At 46.2% G+C, this 23,214-nt stretch overlaps 1 protein-coding gene across 2 annotated transcripts in view; it reads right to left on the bottom strand.

Annotated features, from left to right (window-relative positions):
- TOX2 (TOX high mobility group box family member 2) overlaps positions 1–23,214 on the bottom strand; it is a 153,828-nt gene that overhangs the window by 75,819 nt on the left and 54,795 nt on the right. For both annotated transcript variants that reach the window (XM_068987526.1, XM_068987527.1), the window contains exon 2: positions 16,876–16,941. In XM_068987526.1, the coding sequence (XP_068843627.1) occupies positions 16,876–16,941 (66 nt within the window). The remainder of the gene's footprint in view (positions 1–16,875; positions 16,942–23,214) is intronic.

Genomic DNA, 23,214 nt, shown 5'->3' with positions numbered 1-23,214 from the left:
ATGACAGGGTGAGTGTGATGTGCATATATGCTTGTACTTGTGCATGAATGCCTGCAGACGTGTGTGTGTGTGTGTGTGTGTTGGTGTGCTGGTATGTAGGTGGGGTGTGTAGGTGTGGGTGGTATGTATATGTGCCCAGAGGCACTTTTCCACAGGTATCTCTAAATTTTCCATAAACAAGATTTGCTGACACCACAACATAGCATCACAAGGACTCACGAGCACACAAACATTTTTTTAGATGTTCGTGTTTTCAGAGTTGCTAAAATTCTGTCCATGGAGAAATGGGAGTGAAAGTCGGGGCCAGCAGAGAACAGCAGATCCAGGGAAGCTCAGACCCCCTTTTCCCCTGGGGTAGCCCTGGAGCAATTTCACAGCTCATCATCCATTATGAGGCTAAAAGAATTCTGCCCCTCCCAGGAAGTTAAATAAATTGCTCAGGCTGTAATGGGCCAGTCCCTCCACACTCCCAGTGGGAAAAGGCACTCACTTGGTGAGCCGATTGACACAAGATACAAATGACCAAATCTGGCTAGGTTCCCTTCTCCATCATACCACATCTCTAAAAATAGAGACATCTATACAAATACCCTGATAATTCTTTTTCCTTTATGTTGGAACATAGGATATAAATAGGAAGTGCTGAAGTCTTATGTGGACAACTCAATGACAAATCTTCACAAAACAAAAATACTTGCGTAACTAGCACCCAAACAAGGGCAGAAAACTTACCAGCACCTCCAAGGCCCCTCAAGGCCCCTCTCTACCCACCCTGGCCCCCACCACCAGGGTAACCACAATTCAGATCTCTATCACCACACATTAATTCTGCCTGTTTCTGTGCTTTATGTAAATGGAATCATATGGAACGCTCTGTTTGGGTGTTTGGCTCCTTCCATTCACCCTGTTGTTTGTGAGATTTATGCACTTGGTTATAAATTGTTCCTTCTTGATGCTGGGTAGTATTTCACTGTGTAAGAATATTCTGCAATAATCTATCCAGTCTGCTGTTCATAGGCATTTGGACTGTTTCTAGTTTTGTGCTTTTATGAAAAGTGCTGCTATGAACATTCTTATACATGTCTTTGGGTGATCAGATGAATGCATTTCTGTTGAGCGAACACTCAGCGAATTACTAGGTCATTGAGCTCTCGATACTGAGAAATGGTTTTCCAAAGTGGTTGTACCAATTTATGCAGCAATGTATGAGGACACCAGGGTTCCCCTGGTAGTTTAGCTGGTAAAGAATCTGCCTGCAATGCAGGAGACCCTGGGTTGATTCCAGGGATGGGGAGATCACCTGGAGAAGGGACAGGCTGCCCACTCCAGTATTCATGGGCTTCTCTGGTGGCTCAGATGGTAAAGAATCTGCCTGCAATGCAGGAGTCGTGGGTTCGATCCCTGGGTTGGGAAAATCCCTTGGAGGAGCGCATGGCAACCCACTTCCAGTATTCTTGCCTGGAGAATCCTGTGGACAGACGAGCCTGGTGGGCTATCCATGGGGTCACAGAGTCAGACACAACTGAGCGAGTAACACACACATGAGGGCACCAATGCCTCCACCTCCTTGCCCAACTTGGTTTCTTCTATTTTTTCCACTTTCTACATTCTGGGGGAATATTGAATAAAATATCTTCTTCTCCTATTGCTGTCTGGATTGTTTGCTAAGGCTGGCAGAAAGTGTAAAACTATCAATGCTCCATGTTCACATATCACACAGACACAATCTCTAGCCACAACCCACCACTCTAGAGGGCCATCCCAGCACAGGAAATAGCCCAAAGGAGCACAGAGTGACTTGAAAGGCCTTGAGCTATTACAGGAAACTTTAAGGTTTTCTTGAGGGGACTTTGATCAGGTCAGGCCACCTCACAATGCTAACAAGGCTTTCACAGGCGCTCCTTCTCCATCTCCCTCTCCAAAGAAAACACTCATTCCTACGGCCTATCTCCCCATTCTTTACTGGCCAGGCACACCCTCCCTTCCAGGCTGTGCACCCCAGCCCCCCAGGCTTCTGAGAGCCACCATCTTGCTCCACGTCCCTGGGCAGTTGTGCAGACTCTGACACCAAGCAAACAGGTCCATCCACAAGGCCCTGGTGCTGAGGGCATCTGGGCTGGATTTCAGTTTACCTGAAACATAAGCCTCATCTAATTCATGCCACCCTGGCCCTATGTAAAAAAAAAAAAAATTTTTTTTTTCACCAAAAAGTGGAGCCTAGCTCCAAACATTTACCTACCTCCTTCACTATTTCACTTCTCTACATGGCACATTCTAACAAAAACAAAAGCTTTATCAAGTTCCTATCATATTCATCACTGGCCGAGCAGGTTATCCTAGACCCATTTAATTGGTTTTCTTAACTAACGTACACCCACTTAAACCGTCTAACTCAACTGAACCACTTAACTAAGCTACACCCGCTAGTTTTTTTTATCCTGCAGGGTAGATAAGGCTGCTTGCTGCTGCTAAGTCACTAGTGTCCAACTCTTTGCAACTCTTTAGGCTGTAGCTCACCAGGCTTCTCTGTCCATGGGATTCTCCAGGCAAGAATACTCAAGTGGTTTGCTTTTCCTCCTCCAGAGGATCTTCCTGTCCCAGGGACTGAATCCTTGTCTCCTGTGTTTCCTGTACTGCAGGCGGATTCTTTACCTGCTGAGTCATCAGGGAAGTAAGGCCGGTAATAATACCCCCATTTTACCGAACCAGAAAGTTAAGACAAGAGAGGTTAGGTAATGTGGTCAAGGTCACACAGGGAGAACGAAACAGAGGTAGGAGTCCCAGGGAGCCCAGACCTGCCTCTTACTCTCACCTGACTCCTTGAGTCCCTGGCATTCCACACTTTCCCAGGGGCTGGCAGGATGCGGGATGCCAGGTCTGGCAGGGGCAACCATGTCACACCCAGGCCTTTGTTTCCCATCAGAGTCTCAGGCTTTGACTATATGAGAGACAGAGACACTGGCTGTCTGGACCACATGAAGGTTTTGTAATAATAGTGAGAGGAGGCTGGGCAAACCCAGCCTGGGGCACCAGATTGGAGTGTGGTCAAATGGAGTGGGGGTGGGGAGGGGTCATCACTTTAGCCGACTGGCAATTATCAGGAGGCATCTTCTATTTTTGTGATGGGGGGAGGGGTGCATTTATTGGTACATTTTAAAAGAAAGATAGTTCCAACATCATATTTTCAATTTCAACCCTTCATATAATTTGACTGGCATTAGATAAAATGACTGACTGGCCTCCTCTTTGCTGATATTTCTGATGCTGTTTTTATCTCCTGTGCCCACCACGTCCTGGGTGGATGACTTTGGCAAGTTGTTTCACCTTGCTGAAAATCAGTTTCTTCATCTGTAAGACATAGCACCTCATGATATTACCCCTGCCACGTACTGAGCACTGTTAATAAGACCTTTGGGTATAAATGCACCTTATTTACTTCCCCCCTATATCACTTTGAAGAACTTCTAAAGACAATATTGAGGCTCAGAAAAGTTGGTTGACTTATCCATGGTCACCCAGCCATGAAATGTCAAGACTAGAACTTGAGCCCAGCTCAGTCTGTCTTCCCCTGTCATTACTGTCATAACTCATCTGACCAACAGCGTCTCTTTATGGTTGCCCATGGTGGGCTAAAACCTCCAGAGTCACCAGACTCCATCTCAGGGGCCGCTCCAGCCTGGGGGCGACTTTAGCCAGCTGGGGGAGGCCAGCCCCTGGTCAGTTGAAAAGACCACTGTCCCTTCTAGGGTTCAGGCAGGGGGTGGAAGAGGCAAACCCATCAAAAGACATAACCCTGAAACACCCAATCAGCCCCCATTCACGGATGCAAAAAGCAGGACTCAAAGAGGGCACATAAACAAGCAAAGGGCGCCCAGGGAAAGAGGCTGAAGAGGCCACAGTCAGGCTCTGGCCCCTCCAGAGGCCAAGGACCCAGCACCATTCTGGAAAGGTCCCACCTCTGGCCCACTCCAACTTGCTAATCCCTGGGTGAGCTTGCACTGTAACAGTGAACAAGTGTGTGAAATCAGGCACTCTCCCATCCTCCCCAGAAAAGACTCAGGCCCTATAGAAGATGCTGAGTTCCAGGTGGCTGGGAGTGGGCAAGGGGTGTTGTTTTCAATAAAACCCTTGAAATTATGTTTCCAATGCAATGCTGTTCCCTCCCCCCAACCCATAAACTTCCTGCACCATCTTCATTGTTTCCACCCCTTTTAGAGAGAGTGAACGTTTCCTGGGATTCAATTTCTCTCATAATAGTTGGAAGGAAGCAAAACTACATGCCATAAACATTCACTGCATTGTACAAAAAATATCAGCATCATGGGGGAGGCATAGTAAGTGCAGACCAAGGTCCTCCCCAACCCCAGCACCACAAGCGTTCATTTCCCGGTTGTGTTTGACTCCAAGACTCCATGGACTGTAGCCCACCAGGCTCCACTGTCCATGGAATTCTCCAGGCAAGAAATACTGGTATGGGTAGCCATTCCCTTCTCCAGGGGATCTTCCCGACCCAGGGATCAAATCCGGGCCTCCTGCATTGCAGGCAGATTCTTTACCGTCTGAGCCACCAGGGACGCCCTAAATTCTGCCCACAAATCCATGCCCTAATGCCTCCCACGCCTGTGCCCTCAACTATTTAAACTTTTAACAGCCAGGAGGCTAGAGCTTGAAAACAAATATATATATATTATATAGATTAGCTATTGCAGTACGTAATTAAGACTGGTGAGGTGTAAGCACTGACTCTTTCTCAGCAGTTTTCTCTCAAAGAAAACAAGAGAGGTTGGTCCATTTTTCCGAGCACATGTGTAGGACACATGAGAGTGTTCATTAGTTCAGCCTGACATATACTCAATTCTCTCCATATACATAGCTTGCATGGTTGTTTTTTTTTTTTTTCCGCTTTCATACATTTTCTTCTCCAGCTGCGAAGTGATATTAAATTTCATCAGATTTGAACACAATCTCTAGTCTTGAAACAGTTTCCTTTAAGGCCCCTCATATTTATTCAGAATTCATGAATCATGTTCCGATAACACAACCATAATTATTTTTAAAGTGTGATGTTTGTGGCTTTAATAGGAAATGCTTGCAAAAGGCCTTTTCTCTTTGATTGTTTGTAATCTTAGCAGTAATCGCTGCCGTTCCCTTCTCTGCACCACAGCAGGCAGAACACAATTTCATTTTCATATGAATCGGGAGCTCTTCACCCAGGTTTTAATTAAAGCAATAAAAGTCATGTCATCTTTGCCCTTTACAATGTAGACAGACTCAGGGGCCGGAGTTACTAAGCCTAGAGTCTTAGCTTTCAATAGTGGCAAGAGGTCTTCTGTCTCCTGGTACATTTGCTGGAAGTATTTTTGTTTGCTTCAGAAAGACTCTCTACGGCTGCGTGTCTTCCTCTGTAAAACGGGAGAGCAACCCTACCTACCGGAGAGAGAGACCACAGGGCACAGCCGTGGAGAACGCGGAGCCCCCGAGCCTGAGCCCAAGGAAGTGCCTGGTAAATGTCCATGACCATCACCAGCAGCCGCATTATTTAGGGCTGGAAAAAGCCAACAGACCATCTTCCTTCATTACTCACACGAGCCAACTGAGGCTCAGAGAGATACCAGTGCAAGGGTGAGGGGAACAGGGCAGAGCTGAACCTAAAATCCAGATTCTCCAGGCTCTTTCCCCATTCTGGGCACCCTACACTGCCCCCTGCTGGAAGGAGGCTGAACCTTCGCGACAGGGACAGTGACTGGCGACTGCAGATCTGACCCTAACCAGCAACCTATCTTCTGGCCTCCAAGTTAGACCATCTACCTAGTGGAGGTCAATGCATGATCCAGGTGGTAAGAAAAACAGACCAGGCATCCCTGAGGATGGGGTTGACATCCTTCTCTTTGCCCAGTGTCCCAGGCAGACCACTGTCCATCTCCCCTACAAATCCACCCCACCCTCTGCAGCTCCATCAGCACCCAGTGACTCACGCCTCTCCAGCGTGTCCCCTTTCCCCAGCGTGCTCCCAGCTTTCAGCTCTGGCTTCCCATCCATCACACTCCAGCATCACCCTGAGTCCCTCCAGCTCAGCCATCATGCTGATGACGCTGCGCCCTCAGCTCCTCACCCCCAGGAATGCCTGCTTCACTCTGTCAACGCCCTCCCCCTAGAGAGGAGAGCCTCCACCAACGCCCACGGCTGCTCGCCTTCAAATCACCGCTCACGTCCCACTCTGATTTAGATGTCCTACTCTGATTTAGATGTCCTACTGTCCAGCTCCTCCCCCAGGGGCTCTCGGAGGCTAGGGTGCTCTCTCTTCTCTCCTTTCCAAACTTGGACTTCCAAGTCCTTCACTTCAGTCCCTCTTTTGGGCAATGAAGCTTGGATGTCCTTCTGGTACATCTGCTTGGAAAATCCTTGCCCTGGCTTCATCTAATAATATCCACCCCGACAGCACCTGAACCAAGAACTCAGTCTTCCATCAGTTCAGTTCAGTTCAGTCGCTCAGTCATGTCTGACTCTTTGCAACCCCATGAATTGCAGCAAGCCAGGCCTCCCTGTCTATCACCACTCCCGGAGTTTACTCAAACTCATGTCCATCGAGTCGGTGATGCCATCCAGCCATCTCATCCTCTGTCGTCCCCTTCTCCTCCTGCCACCAGTCCCTCCCAGCATCAGGGTCTTTTCTAATGAGTCAACTCATTAGAGTTGGCCAAAGTATGAGGTGGCCAAAGTATTGGAGTTTCAGCTTTAGCATCAGTCCTTCCAATGAACACCCAGGACTGATCTCCTTTAGAATGGACTGGTTGGATCTCCTTGCAGTCCAAGGGGCTCTCAAGAGTCTTCTCCAACACCACAGTTCAAAAGCATCAATTCTTTGGTGCTCAGCTTTCTTCACAGTTCAACTCTCACATCCATATATGACCACGGGAAAAACCATAGCCTTGACTAGACGGACCTTTGTTGGCAAAGTAATGTCTCTGCTTTTCAATATGCTATCTAGGTTGGTCATAACTTTTCTTCCAAGGAGTAAGCATCTTTTAATTTCATGGCTGCAATCACCATCTGCAGTGATTTTGGAGCCCCCCAAAATAAAGTTTGACAGTTTCCACTGTTTCCCCATCTATTTGCCATGAAGTGATGGGACCAGATGCCATGATCTTAGTTTTCTGAATGTTGAGCCTTAGGCCAACTTTTTTACTCTCCTCTTTCACCTTCATCAAGAGGCTCTTTAGTTCCTCTTCACTTTCTGCCATAAGGGTGGTGTCATACCCACAACAAATATTGCAGACCTTCGCCACCCTCTTCAACCTCTAGTGCCCTCTCAGCAGGTGACCCACCCACAATCTCTCTGAGAACAGGTGCTTACTGGTACAGGTGCCCTCAGCTCCCAGCCATCCTATCTATAAAGCAGCACTCCTTTGCTCCTCAGTCCCCCTTCTGGCTAAAAGGCCAGAGCTTCCACCTCTGGGCAGTGGTGCAACAGTACCCATGCCTCCCACCCTCTCCAAAAACTTAAGCCATCAATTAACTCCTCCCTGTCCTGAGCTCTCAGCATTACCCTTTCTCCTAGATGCCTTCTATTGAGATTAATTCTAAAGACTCTCTTGTTTTAAAAAAACAACCGCTTCTAAGGAGTCTTCATCTCATTTCAGCTATGGCCCTTGCTCGTCTTCCCCGCTAGACTTCTCATACATTGTCTAGACTTACCATTTATGTCCTCACCTCATACTCGCTCCTCCATCCACCCTGGGAGGGGTAGGACATCCCCTACACATCAGAGCTGCTCCTTCTGAGGTCCAGGGTGACTTTCTCTTTGCTAAAACCATCAAATGAATATCAACTCCTTTCCCAACCAACCCCTCAGAAGCATGGACCTTCTGCTGCTTCTTGTTTAAATTTTATTTAACTTTTGGAAGTGATAATAAGTCATCATGGTTGGAAACCCCCAAAATGTAAAGAGGTACAGTGAAAAGTCTCTTTGTTATGCTTGTCTACCTCCCCAATAACCATAACACACACACACACAAGGTACAAAGTCACTTTCACTAGTTTCCATAAATCCTTTCCTGGTGGCTCAGACTGTAAAGAATTGCGTGCAATGCAGGTGACCCAGGTTCAATTCCTGGGTTGGCAAGATCCCCTGGAGAAGGGAATGGCTACCCATTCTTGCCTGGAGAATTCTATGGACAGAGGAGCCTGGTGAGCTACAGTCCATGGGGTTGCAAAGAGTCAAACACGACTGAGTGATTAACACTTTCACTTTTATCTATCCTTCCAGAGTTATACAAACACACAGAAACATACATTCTTACTATGCTTTTGGCATAAATGGTAATATACTAACTGTTCATTGCTTTTTTTCAGTAAGAAATGTGTTTAAAGAATTCTATCACTTTGGTTTCCTCATTCTGTCTCTATGACCACACAGTATTCCATTTGCTGGATGTACATAATTTCTGCAACTAGTCCCATATTAGTGCACTTTTGTTTTTTTTTTTCCAATTTTTTGCCATTATAAACAGTACAAAAATGAATAAGCTTGAATACATCATTTCTCATGTATGCTGATATATATGTAGGATATATTTCCAAAAAGTGAATTAATTACTAGGCTAAACGTTGATACATTTTTGATTTTGGTAGATGTTGCCAATTTGCCTTCCATAAAGTTTATATCAATTTACTCTCCTTTCAGTGATATATAAAAGTGTCTCTTTCCTCCCGTGGACTCCAGCAGAATTTGTTCTCAAATCTCTGGATTTTTGCCAATCTAATAGGTGAAAATGTTAGTTTTGTTTCTCTCATGGACTATTTTTTTAGCATTTTTCATATATTTAATATATTTCTGTAAACTATTGCTCATTGGGTTTTGAATTGATTTCTAGGAACTCTTTATATATGAAGGGAAATCAGTCCTTTCACTGTATCATAAGTTGAAAACATTCTTGCCCAGTTTTTTGTTTGTCTTTGACTTGACTCATGGTGTTTTGGCCATGCCAAAGTTGTGCTTCATTTTAACTTACAGTCAACCTTTCAATGCCTTTTCTTTTAAGACTGAGTCGTGGAAACACCTTTCCTACTCCAAAGTTGTAATGTGTACTGTAAAGACTTTTTTCTAGTGCCATTATGGTTTTCTTGAGTACATTTAAATGTTTAATTTATTTAAAGTTTATCCTTTGATCGGGAAGTGGCTGGGCCCAACAGCATCTTCCCCCTGATCTCCTCCTTCCTTCTTAGAACCCTGCCCTTGGCTTCTAAGGCTCCATGGTCCCTACTTCTCCAGCCACTGATTTCAACCTATCTCACAGTTGTCTTCTCCTCTATTTTGCTTTCAAATGTTAGACTTCAACACTTCAAGAATCATTTGCCTTGTGGTCTTCTCCCTCCCTTCTCCCTCTATAAATTTCATCCTCTCAAGGTTTTAATACCATGGGCTAAGGACTCTCAAATTCATGTCCACCGTGAGCTTCAGACTTGTATAATCATCTACCTACTTGGACATCTTTACCTGGATGGACATCTCCAATGTAACACATCCAATTCTGGCCTTATCGAACCTGCATCTCCCCAGACAATTTCCAACTTAGAAAACTATGCCATTGTGCCAGAAAACAGACTCATCCCAGAAGCCTAAGAGTCATCCTTTACTCTTCTATCTCTCTCTCCCTCTGCATTCATCATCATCAAGACCCACCGACTTTATTTCCAAAACACATTTCATATCCATCCACTTCTTCCCATCTCCTCTGCCTCTACACAATCTAGGACAATACATCATCCTTCACTGCGACTATTACCACATCCTCCCATTTGGTATTCCTGTATCCAATCTTGCCATTGAGAATTTTTAAGCCCTCTGCAAATCTGATCACATCACTCAATCTCAGTCTCCCTCTATCTCTCACTAACAAAGTCTAGTAACTTGCTTTGACTATTAAAATACGCTGGAAGAAGTCATGTGCCAGCTTTCTCTCTCTCTAACACATACATACAAACATATACACAAGCTCTTTCAGTCATTCTTAAAACAAAGTCTGAAATATTTAGCAGAACTGCTGTTTATAGATAGCCAATATGCACATGAAAAAAGATGCTCAGCATCTCTATTAAAGAAATACAAATCAAAACCACAGTGAGGTATCACTTCTCACTGGTCAGAATGGCTATCATCAAAACATCTACAAATAAGAAGTGCTGGGGAGGGTGTGGAGAAAAAAAGGAACACTCTTATACTGTTAGTAGGAATGTAAACTGGCACAGCTGCTACAGAAAACAGTATGGAGTTTCCTTAAAGAAACTAAAATAGAATTGCCATATGGTCCAGCAATCCCACTCCTGGGTATATATTCGGAGAAAACTCTAATTTGAAAAGATACACGCACTCCAGTGTTCACAGCAGCACTATTCACAATAGCCAAGAAGCAACCTACACGTCCATCAACAGATGAATGGGTAAAGAGGACGTGGTATACATGCACTCAGCCATAAAAAAGAGTGAAATAACGCCACTGGCATTAACACGGACCTCAGGACTAAGGACAAATACCGTATGCTATCTGCATATATGGAATCTAAAATACGATAGAAGTGAACTTACTCGCAGAACAGAAACAGACTCACAGACACGGTTACCAAAGTGGAACTGGGTGAGGGAGGGATAAATCAGGAGTCTGAGGTCAGCAGATACAAACGAGTACATAGAAAACGAACAACCAGGACATGATGTGCGGCACAGGGAACTATATTCAATAGGCAGTAATAAACCATAATGGAAAAGAATATGAAAAAACATATATGTACAAGTATATGTACATATATAGCTGAACCACTTTGCTGTACACTGAAAAGTAACACAGCATTATAAATCAACTATACTTCAATTAAGAAGCGGTCTTTACAGGCGCAAGACTGGAAAAGTCTACCCACAGCCAGGGAGGCTATAATGAGGAGGTGACGTCTGCAATGGCCCTGAGAGAACAAACAGGTATTTGCTGGGTGAGAGTGGCCAGGGGATTCCCATCGGAGGAAATGCTGCACCCAGAGGCACAGAGCCGTAAATGAGCACAAGAAGTGACCAGAGGTTCACCCCCTGTGACCAAAGCGTTATTGACGGTAATAAAAACAATAAGAAGAAGACACAGCTAGGTTTTTTTTTTTTTTTTTGAACACTGGTGATTTACATATCTCTTAGGTTAGGTTCTCTTGAAGTGGAGCTGAGATGGGGATTCCCACGAGAGCCACTTACTGAGAAGTGACTCTAGCGAAGGGGAGGGAGGGAAGCAGGACAGGGCAGAGAGGATGGAGCTGAGGTAGGGTGCCGTCTCCGCTGGAGCTGGCTAGAACTCCACGGGGAGTGGCCCCGTTGGTCCCCTCTAGGGACAAGGGGCATGGCCTTCTAGAACATCCCACTCCCCTTCCTGATTCATGGTCCCCGTTTAGCAGAGAATTCTCTAGGGAAGAGGCAGCTGTGAACAGGTAAAAGCCAACACTCACAGCACCTGGACAATGGATGTCTTGGGCAGGCGAAGGGAATCCGCAGGGGAGGTACCAATAGAATCCACATCACACACCTCATTTAGTTCTCAAAACATCTTAGGACAGAGGTCCCCAACCTGATGATCTGAGGTGGAGCTGATGTAATCATAATAAGAATAAAGTGCACAATAAATGTAATGTTCTTGAATCATCTCAAACCCCACTGCCCCCAACACCACCACCACCACACTATCCGTGAAAAAACTGTCTTTCAGGAAACTGGTGCCCAAACCGATGGGAACTGCTGCCTTAGGAGGCAGGCATTATGTCTCCCACTGGACAGAAAGCTGACATAAATTAATAAGGGCATTTTTGGCTGGTATATGGGAAATCTGGAATTTTTGGTAATCTGGAAATCTGGAATATGGAAATCTGAATCTAGGTCTGCTAAGATCCAAGCGCAGTTCTTTTCCTCCTCACTCTCATCCCAAGAAAGGGGAAACTCTTTCTGGGTCACTTGACCAGGAACAATCAATCCCTGTAACTCTTCAATGGGGTATCCTCTCAGGATGGGGAAGAGCTGATCTCTACCAGGCCCGCCACCCCCAGAAACTACTGAGGGGCCAGAAATTATGTCTGCCTACTGCATCTCAGGCTCAGACCACCCAGGAAAGTCTGGTAGCAAAGAAACTCAAGGTCCTCAAGGGAGGGAGGAGAAGGGATAATATATGGAAACTAAGGCTGCTATGCAGGAATTTTGTAGACTTGCAAAAAAGCAAACAATGAAGCATTCATTTACAAAAGAAACTTCAAGCCTATGAGAACCAGTTTGAAAGGTTTTACGAGAGGACACAGTTGGCTAATATACATCCTGTAGGAACCTCTGTCTCAGCTACAGAGATAAGGAAAACCATGTTTCAGCAGAAGGCTACCTTAAAGAGCAAGGTTTTTAACATGATGAAATTGGACTTTCTGGAAGGAAACGTCTTCTAGAAATGGCTTCCTGCTTATACCTAGAGCTTTTTGCACATAATAAGTGCCCAATAAACATTTGGTAAATAGATGATGCTTGTATTTAACTATATTTATAAAATACAGTTGTATTTATAATAATACAATGTAAATACAATTTATTTTATACATATAAATACAATTATTATAACATATTTATAAATGCATTTCATGCCATTTTGAGTGTTTATCCTCTGAATCCTCTACTAGCTATGAGGCCTTTGTTTGCCCACATGTTTATGTCTATCCCTTGATAACCGGGACAATACAATTCCTACAGTTGATAAGACCACACACCATGACTGGTTCTCACGTACAAATGTGCATGTGTGGGTTCAAGCAAGCATTCCAGGGAAAAGACTGGAAGGAAAGACACAGAACTTTTGCCATGAAGAACTAGAGGCCTCATCCTATTCAACAGATGTTCTTCATCTATTCAACAGATGAATAGAAAAAGATGTGGTGTGTATATATATGTGTCTATATATATAATGAATATATATATACATAACGAATACTATGCAGCGATAAAAAAGAACGACATGTTGCCACTTGCAATGTCATGGATGGACCTAGAGAATGTCATTCTATAGTGAAGTAAGCCAGACAAAAACAAATATCCTATGATATCACTTATATGGGGAATCTACAAAAATGACACAAATGAGCTTATTTATAAAAAAGAAATAGACTCACAGACATAGAAAACACATTTAAGGTTACCAAAGGGGAAAAGGGAATGAGGGATAAATTAGGAGTTTGGGGTCAGCAGATACACACTACTACATATAAAATAGATAAACAAGGACCTACTGTATAAAACAGGGAACTATATTCAATAGCTGGTAATAACTTATCATGGAAAAGAATTTGAAAAAGAATATATATACATATATATGTGTATATGTATGTATCAAATAACCAAATCACTTTTCTATATACCTGAAACTAACACAACAATGTAAATAAACTATACTTCAACAAACAAAAAGAACTAGAGTCAGTGGAACCCTACCAAACCACGGGAGCTGCAGGTCTTATTTTTATTTTTAAGTAAAATTGGCATGTACTACATCCCACATGTTTCCCACATGTGATAGTTTGTTAAAAGCCCATATTGCTCTCCCATCAACAGACTCTATTTCCTCATTCCTTGACTCTAGACTGACCCTGTGACTTGCTTTGATCAACAGCATGTGCTAGAAGTAGTCATATGCCAGACCTCAAGAGGTCATGCAGCTATGGCTCTTGCTGCTCTGGGAACCCTTCTCCACCATGTAGACAAATTCGGTCTAGCCTGCTGGAGCAGGAGAGACCATCTGAAGTAGAAGGGAGTCCCCCATAACAATTAGCCAACAGCCTACCTGGCTGCTGACTGTTGCATTTAAATGATCCTAGCCATGTCCAGAAGAGCCACCCAGCTGAACTCAACCAAACTTCCAAGCCATGGAATCATGAATTAGATGAATATGTGTTGTTTTAAGCCACTAAATTTGGGGGGTGGGGTGTGCAAGTTATGTAGCAAAAGCGAACTGATACGCTTTAAGTCTAGACTGTAACTGCTAAGTCTGCTCACGTCAAGGTTGGCTCATGCCACCATATGGGCTCTGGGAATCCTGATGTCTCCTTTATAAAGTTCTAAGTTAGGGAGACTCTCTGAGCAACAGTGCCGGAGACCAGGAAGGACCCTTAGGGAGTCCAGACACATTGTTCCATTGTTGAGGAATGCATTCATTACATAAATGTTTCCTGAATGCCTCCTTTGTGCCAGGCAGTATGGCCCAATAGGAAGGCACAACAAAGAAAAAGAGAGACCAGATCCTTCCTTCAGGGAGGTCACAGTCCAGGGTGGAAATCAGATGTTAGCTAAGTCATTACTCAAATAAGCAAAAACCACAGTGACAAACGCCGTGAACTAAAAGGACGTGGTACCACGAGAGAGAATTATGGAGAAGGGACCTACTTGGATTCGGAGCTCACAAACAGCTCTGTAAGGAAGTGACATTTAGGCCGAAGCAAGTTGACAATAGCCTTGAGGTGGGTATGGAGCTCTCCACAAACACAGTAAGGTAACTCAGAGCTTTGAGTCCCAGCCATGCAGATTCAAATTCCATCTCTACAGTTCCTTGGCTGAGTCAATCAACATCCTAGAGTCTCAGTTGCCTGATCTATGAAATGGGGTTAATGGTAACGTCTTACTTTTTCATGACACTTCTCAAAGCTGTCGTGAAAGCCAGTTGAAATGACCACGTTTATCTGTCCTGTAGTTCCCCTTTGAGGGACTATGGCCCTCTGCTCAAGCCTAGAGCAGACACAGAGCTCCTGAGTCTCACTTGCCCTTCTTGGTGGAAGTGCAGTACCAACCCTCTCCATTAGGGACGGAGCCAGAGCAGACTCCAGCAAAGCACAGTTCTGAGTCAGGATGTTAACAAAACGCAATCCAAAGCTGAAGCTCCAATACTTTGGCCACCTGGTGTGAAGAACTGACTCATTGGAAAAGACCCTGATGCTAGGAAAGATTGAAGGCAGGAGAAGGGGACGACAGAGGATGAGATGGTTGGACGGCATCACAAACTCAACGGACGGGAGTTTGAGTAAGCTCCAAGAGATGGTGAAGGACAGGGAAGCCTGATGTGCTGCAGTCCATGGGGTCGCAAAGAGTTGGACACGACTGAGCAACAAGAAATCGAAACACTGTGAAAGGACTCAGATAAGAGGTTCAGGAGTAAGCTCTGGCTTTTGAACTAACCACATGTCCAAGTGGCTTATGGACAGTTAAATGACTTCTGTGATTTCTTCCAAAATGGGCATTTCCAGGACTGGAGTCTTACCCACCAGTTCTTGCAGCTTGTCAGTGCAATATAAAGGCAGCTTTTCAGCAGCGCCTCTGGTGCTCACACGGTCACAGACCAGAGAAGGGGATGGCATGCGGGCCCACCAGCGCCCTGCTGCAGTGGCGGGGGTGGGCTGGGGTGGGGGTCGGGGTGGGTGTGGGCTCCAGAGCCCTGTAACAGCATTTCCACGCCACACTGAGACACTGTCTCTTTCCTTGTCAGTAGCGTTCCCCAAGAGCTACAAGCCCATGTCTTTCTCATCTGTGTCCCCAGTAGGACCTCTCACGTAGCAGGGCACATACATATTTGTGAACATATAGGCTTCTGTTTCTCCAGCTGGAAAATGTGATCCCAGCCACCCAGCTGCCATAACGGCCAAGATCACACAGCCAGGGAGGGCACAGCAGCTCCAGGGACAGGCCTGTCTCCCAGATCCCTCACGCTTGCCAATGGCTACGAGACCCCTTCGTCCTCCATCCAGCGCCCCGAGCTGCTGCCACCCAGGAGGCACCACTGGGAAGCATCTTCCAGGATCTCTGCAGGACCCTCCTTGGGGTCCCAGACTGCACTGAGGACCCTCTGTGGCATCTGAGTCTAGACTGAGGATGCTCCTGGCTGAGACAGACCTTAATTTTCAGAGGCCAGGCTGACAGTGGAAAACCTGTCCAACTGCTGTCTGGGACTCACAGGGGGCTGGACTGGGGCTAGGGCTGGTCTTCCCTGGGATGACTCAGCTCCTGTTCCCACCAAGAAAAGCTGCCCAGGAAGCCTCCACTCTCTTCCCTTTCCTCCACATCCACAACCCTCCCCAGAGCATGAGACAACTCCAGGTGGGCAAAAGAGCCCTGAACGCTGACGCATGGGTGTGAGCACCTCCACACCAGCGTCTGTCCCCACGGCTGCCGTGTGGGAGTGAGAGGCAGGACCCCAGGGACATGTGATGTGTGTATTCGTTGCTGCTGAAAATCTCCCCTCTGTGCGTGGAGAGTGCAGACAACATGTTTTGAGTTTCATCAAGTTTTCAGTGGTGCCAAGAGTAGCCAGGTAGTTGATTTACAGGAAACACTATAGTCCCAGTTTGTCCATTAGAAGGAAAACTCAATCGACATTGCTTTCTAAAAAAAATCAGAAGTTTATAGACTTGGTTCAAAAAAGCTTATAAAGGCTTGTTTTTTTCCTGTTAAACAATTATAGTCTAATTTGGAAAGTCACCAGTACAAGAACAATGACATCTATGATTTAGACAGGCCTCTTAACAATTACATGTTTTTGGTTTTTAAAATTTTTTGCTGCATGAAAGGCATCTGGGAGCTTAGCTCTTCAACTGGGAACTGAACCCATGCCCCCTGCATCGGAAGTACAGAGTCTTAACCACTGGATCACCAGGGAAGTCCCTAACAATTAGATGTTATATAACATCTATAACAATTCGATATTAACAATCAATTGATATTCTTGATCATTCTGAGAGAGGACAGTAGTGGGCTATGCCTCCAGCTCTGCACCCCTGCCACCCCACCCTGGGAGCAGCTCAGCTCCAGCAGCCCAAGAGAGGCTGGGCACCCACCTGGCTGGTTGATAGGAGCTCTGGGTTTCCGTCACTCATCCCCACGTAGGCACTCTCACCATCAAACTGGAACAGAGAAACAGAGAGGCAGCTCTGATGAAAATGTTCTCCGGAAGGGCCCAGAAGCCCGAGGAGGTCAGGGGACTATAGTACTGAGGGGAAAAGACTGGAGCCCAGAGAAGCAAAGATTGAACCCAAGATGCCCAGTCTCCATTTCAGCAGAGCTCCCTCTAGGGTAGAAGGAGGTGTCCTTATTTCGTGACCTCCATAGCTCGGGTTCATCACACTCAGGATACAGACAGGAATACCTTTCTGCCCTTTACACCTTGTCCATAGGTGTGACAGATGCTTTGTCAGATACTGAGCTCCCCATCTCTAGAAGTATGCAAATATTTCTCCTGGCCAAAATGACATCAGGCTCTCAGCTAGAGCTGGAATCCCACATGCTGGAGGGAGGCCAAGATCTCCAGAGCCCTGGGATCACAGCCTGCCCCCGACCCATCCTCCAGGTACCCTTGCCCCCCAGGCCGACCCTGACCACAGGCACTGAGGACTGTGATAGAAACCAGGTACAGGAACTACAGGAACTACCCTGTGTTTTGAGAAGCTGCCAAGGCTGGATTTGGGAAAATCCGTCTGCAAGATTTTCAGCTACGTCTCCAGCAGGCGTAGCTGGAGAAGCTGGGGCTCTGGAGTTGCTGGCTCCCTTTCTCAAGATGTGTGATCTTGCGCTGGAGACTATACCCCGGGGGTGCCTCGTCAAAAGGGGGTGACAAGAGTAAACCTCTCTCCAGGCGACGCTGCACCGGAAAGTGCAAAGCACTTGGCTCCATTCCAGCTCCTTCACTGGAGATAAGCAATCAGGTTCTCTAGAAGCAGAGCCTGAGACCAGGATTCAAAGGCATGTGATCTTTGAGAAGGGCACTTTAGGAATAACCTGTAAGGGAGGGAGGGATCAGGATAGAGTACGGGAAGGAGCTAAGCAAGGAGGGAGCCCCAGTGGGAGGCTTGCTGTAGGCCGATCCCACCACAAGCTTGCTCGGGGCATGGATTGTGCAGCAGAGTTGTTCCTGCCTGAAGCCAGGGGCGGGGCTTCTGCAACCCATATACGTCAGTCATTGGTGGTGGCTTAAGGGGCAAAAGGGAGTCATAACCTGAGAAGGGTGGCCCCCATTTGGCCAAGGACATTTTTCCAGAGAACTGTGCCAGCTGTGAGCCATTTTCAGCCTGTGCTCATCCCTGGTGGCTCAGACGGTAAAGAATCTGTCTGCAATGCAGGAGACCGGGGTTCAAACCCTGGGTCGGGAAGATCCCTTGGAGAAGGGAAAGGCAACCCACTCCAGTATTCTTGTCTGGAGAATTCCATGGGCAGACGAGCCTGGTGGGCTACAGTCCATGGGGTCACAAAGAGTCGGACACAACTGAGCAACTAATACTTTCACAGCAGATGGGGGGCAATATTGTCCAGCTGTGCGGGGCAATATTGTCCAGCTGTGCTGGACAATAAAGAGATCTGGGTGGGGTACCAACACCAGCTGTCCATTTTATTGTAATTGAAAAGAATTTTGTATTAGGTTATATTCACATGATTTAAAATTCCCAAAGCACACAAACAGCAACAGAATGGAAAGTCGCCTGCCCCCACCTCCCAGGCATCCACTGCCCCTCTCCCGACACAATCACTGTCTCCACCTTTCCATACATCCTTTCAGAGAGAGTCCCTGTATATACATTAGAGTCACCTCTTTTCTATAAATGACAATGCTCTATACACACCACTTCTCACCTTATATTTCTCCTAGCAACACATCCTGGAGAGTGTTTTATATCAGATCATAATTTTGTCTTCTGGTATGCCCCAGCATGGCTGTAACTTATATACTGAACTACTTGAGCACACGGCAATTGAGTTGCTTCCAGGTTTGTGCGATTCTCACACTGCTCTGGTGAATATTTTTGTATATCTGTCATTTTGCACGGGTGTGAGTCTATCTGTAGGATTAGTCCGAATAATTGCTGCATCCAACTGTGGGTGCATCTGTAATTTGGATGGACATCACCAAGCGGTCCGTATGGAGGCTGGAAAAGCCCACATTCCCGCAATCATCAGTTCATCCAGACCCTCTTTGCTCAGAGAGGTTTTCACAACAAACTGGCTCAGACACCAGCCTCCGATCTCGGTGGGCTCCGAAGCCCAGCATGCCTGACTCCCCTTGCCCTGCTCACCCTTGTTCATTGTTCCATCACGCCTTCACCTTCTAGCTTTCTATGTAATTTACTTATTTACCACTTTCATTGCTCACAGTTGGCTTTCCCCTATGAAAATGAAGGGCCTTTGAGGCCAAGGGGTCTTAGTCTTTCTGTACACTGATGATGCCTCCCAAATATCTAGACTAGCACCTGACATGGAATAGATACTCAATAAATGCTTGTTGAATGAATGAATGAAGCAACCACAACATCACTTGCGTTGTCTTTTACCAGGCCAATCTTTTCATCAGGGCAGTGGCATTAGGATTTATACCCAAGTGCCTTCCCAACACAGGGATGGACAGTCCTTCAGTGACTGCTGGATTCACAAAAGAAAAGGCTGTGCCATGCCTAGAGTCTGCGCATGACCCCAAATGCAGGGCTTCTTCCATCATACGGAGTTCAGGCTTCAAGTCTCTGCTCAGAAACCACCTCCTGCAAGAGGCTGCACATCATTGCTTTCATTTCCTTTGGCTGTCCCTCTAACAACCTTGATTGTCTCTACATCTGTCCTCTGCCCAGCATGGAGCAGCGTGAAGGCTGGAACTGTGTCCTGATGGTTTCCCAAGCCCCCAACGCCCGACAAGACTGGTATCGAGGGTAGGACTATGACTTGGGCAGCATAGCTAGTTCTCAACGAAAGCTCCTAGGTTCTATCTGATAGGTCACCATGGCCCTATATTTACTCTTTGATAAAAATTGGATCTTTCTAAAAATCACACATAATTGATAAGTTGTAAAAGAAGGAGGGCTTCCTTTGTGACTCAACTGGTAAAGAATCTGCTTGCTTGCAATGCCGGAGATCTGGATTTGATCCCTGCGTTGGGAAAATCCCCTGGAGAAGGGAAAGGCTACACACTCCAGTATTCTGGCCTAGAGAATTCCATGGACTTAGCATAGTCCATGGGGTCAGGGAAATGGAGGGGGACTAAATTTTTAAAATAATTAAATAATAATTAAATATCTTTAAAAAAATTTATTTATTTTTGGTTCAGTTCAGTTTAGTTGCTCAGGTGTGTCTAACTCTTTGTGACCTCATGGACTGCAGCATACCAGGACTCCCAGTCCATCCCCAACTCCCAAAGTTTATGCAAACTCATGTCCATTGCGTCAGTGATGCCATCCAACCACTTCATCCTCTGTCGTCCCCTTCTCCTTCCGCCTTCAATCTTTCCCAGCATCAGGGTCTTTTCAAATGAGTTAGTTCTTCGCATCAGGTGGCCAAAGTACTGGAGTTTCCGCTACAACATTAGTCCTTCCAATGAATATTCAGGACTGCTTTCCTTTAGGATGGACTGGTTGGATCTCCTTGCAGTCCAAGGGACCCTCAAGAGTTTTCTCCAGCACCACAGTTCAAAACCATCAGTTCTTCGGCACTCAGCTTTCTTTATAGTCCAACTCTCACATCCATTCATGACCACTGGAAAAACCACATCCTTGACTAGACAGACCTTAGTTGGCAATGTCTCTGGTTTTTAATATGCTGTCTATGTTGGTCATAACTTTTCTTCCAAGGAGTAAGCGTCTTTTAATTTCATGGCTGCAATCACCATCTGCAGTGATTTTGGAGCCCAAAAAAATAAAGTCTGACACTGTTTCCACTCTTTCCCCATCTATTTGCCATGAAGTGATGGGACCGGATGCCATGATCTTAGTTTTCTGAATGTTGAGCTTTAAGCCAACTTTTTCACTCTCCTCTCTCACTTTCATCAAGAGGCTCTTTAGTTCCTCTTCACTTTCTGCCATAAGGGTGGTGTCAGCTGCATATCTGAGGTTATTGATGTTTCTCCCGGCAATCTTGATTCCAGCTTGTGCTTCATCCAGCCCAGTGTTTCTCATGATGTATTCTACATATAAATTAAATAAGCAGGGTGACAATATACAGCCTTGACATACTCCATTTCCTATTTGGAAGCAGCCTGTTGTTCCATGTCCAGTTCTAACTCTTACTTCCTGATCTGTATACAGATTTCTCAAGAGGCAGGTCAGGTGGTCTGGTATTCCCAGCTCTTTCAGAATTTTCCACAGTTTGTGGTGATCCACACAGTTAAAAGCTTTAGCATAGTCAATAAAGCAGAAATAGCTATTTTTTCTGGAACTCTCTTGCTTTTTCGATGATCCAGCGGATGTTGGCAATTTGATCTCTGGTTCCTCTGCCTTTTCTAAACCTGGCTTGAACATCTGGAAGTTCACAGTTCACATATTGTTGAAGCCTGGCTTGGAGAATTTGCTAGCGTGCGAGATGAGTGCAGTTGTGCAGTAGTTTGAGCATTCTTTGGCACTGCCTTTCTTTGGGATAGTTTTGGTTGGGTGGGTCTTTGTTGCTGGGCTTTCTCTAGCTGCAGCATGCAGGGGCTACTCTCTAGGTGCAGTGCACGGGCTTCTCATTGCAGTGGTTTCTCTTGTCGCAGAGCATGGCCTCAGGTAAGCGGGTTTCAGTATTTGTGGCATATAGGCCCCAGAATGCAGTGCATGGGCTTAGTCAACCCACGGCCTGTGGAATCTTCCCAGAAAGTGAAAGTTAAAGTGAAGTCACTCAGTCGTGCCCGACCCTTTGCGACCTCATGGATAGTAGCCTGCACCAAGCTCCTCCATCCACGGGATTTTCAAGGCAAGAGTTCTGGAGTGGGTTGCCATTCCCTTCTCCAGGGTATCTTCCCAACCCAGGGATCGAACCCAGGTCTCTCCCATTGTAGACAGACGCTTTACTGTCTGAGCCACCAGGGAAGTCCTTGTTCCCCGTATTGGCAAGTGTACACTAAGCCACTAGGGAAGTCTGAGGGGACTAAATTTAACAAGGTATTTGAAACATTCTATAAAGCAAAAGTCATCAAATAGTATGGTGTATGTTAAAGATACAGGAGATATCTTTTAATGTATGTTAAAAGATATGCCCCCAAACTCTGTGTAATATCCCATTTATTAACTCCTGGCTAGAACAGAGCCACCCTGGTCTGCTCTCTCTCCCCACCCCAACCCTGCTCCCCAACATGCACAGCAGGCGATGAACAAATACTTGGTGAGTGTTTGTTCACTGGGTGAATGAATGAATATACTTGGCACCGAGCAAAATGCTTTCCATAAAAGAACTCATTTAGCTTTTTCAACAACCAACATTTTGGGCTTCCCTGCCCAATGCAGGAGACTCGGGTTCGATCTCTGGGTGGGGAAGATCCCCTGACGAAGGAAATGGCACCCCACTCCAGCATTCTTGCCTGGAGAATCCCATGGACAGAGGAGCCTAGTGGGCTACAGTCCATGGGGTCGCAAAGAATCAGACACGACTGAGCAACTAAACCAACAACAACAGCAACCAATGTGTCAAACCGTGGAAATAAGCTGAGAAGATAAACAGTTGTCCAAGATCACACAGTTAGGGAGATGCTGCACAGCAGTGGTCTGTTTGCTTCTTGGGCTTGGTCTCTCCCACGAGCATATAAACTCCTTGGCAGCAGGAATCACGGCCTGGCTGCAGCCCCCCTCCCCAGACATAACCAATCATTCTTCAGGGCCTGGCACATAATAGGGATCTGATGAGCATGTGTTTGTGGTTCATGCAGGGAGGACCTACCCGCAGTGAGCACTGGGGAACGACACTGCTGGGAAGAGCAGCAGGGATCCTGGATGCTGAGGTGTGTGTGCCAGGGGTTGGGCAGGGGATTCCCATGAGGTCATCAGAGTCCCCTCAAGTGGGCTTATTCACTTGTCCTTCATTCAAACAAGAAAGAGCAGCCACGTGGCAGAGTAAAGCTTGCTTCCTGCTTCAAGGAAAATCTGAGAATTTGGCAGGGCTGGGTCAGCCTCTGCTGGGTTTCCCGCTGGGTGCTTTGCACGGTGCCCTGGAGCACAGGATTCAGGACCGGCTACTGAGCAGCTGTGAAGAGAGGGCCCCAAGTTGGTGGTTTGGGGGCTCTGTTCTTTGCCCGCCTCTGTCCAGTGTTCCACCACCTCTGAGCCCTTGTAGGGGAAAGGAAGGAGGGGAGGGGCCTCTGAAACCTCCCCGGTTTCCCTGGCTTGGCCCCTAGGGCAAAGGGGAGAAGTCACAGAGCTTGGACACAGCAGAGCCACCTCCTCCACGTGCACAGAAAA

Source organism: Capricornis sumatraensis, chromosome 15 (genome assembly GCF_032405125.1).
Source record: "Capricornis sumatraensis isolate serow.1 chromosome 15, serow.2, whole genome shotgun sequence".
Taxonomy (NCBI): domain Eukaryota; kingdom Metazoa; phylum Chordata; class Mammalia; order Artiodactyla; family Bovidae; genus Capricornis; species Capricornis sumatraensis.
Note: the sequence above shows the minus strand (reverse complement) of the source record. Positions and strands in the feature narration are given on the sequence as shown.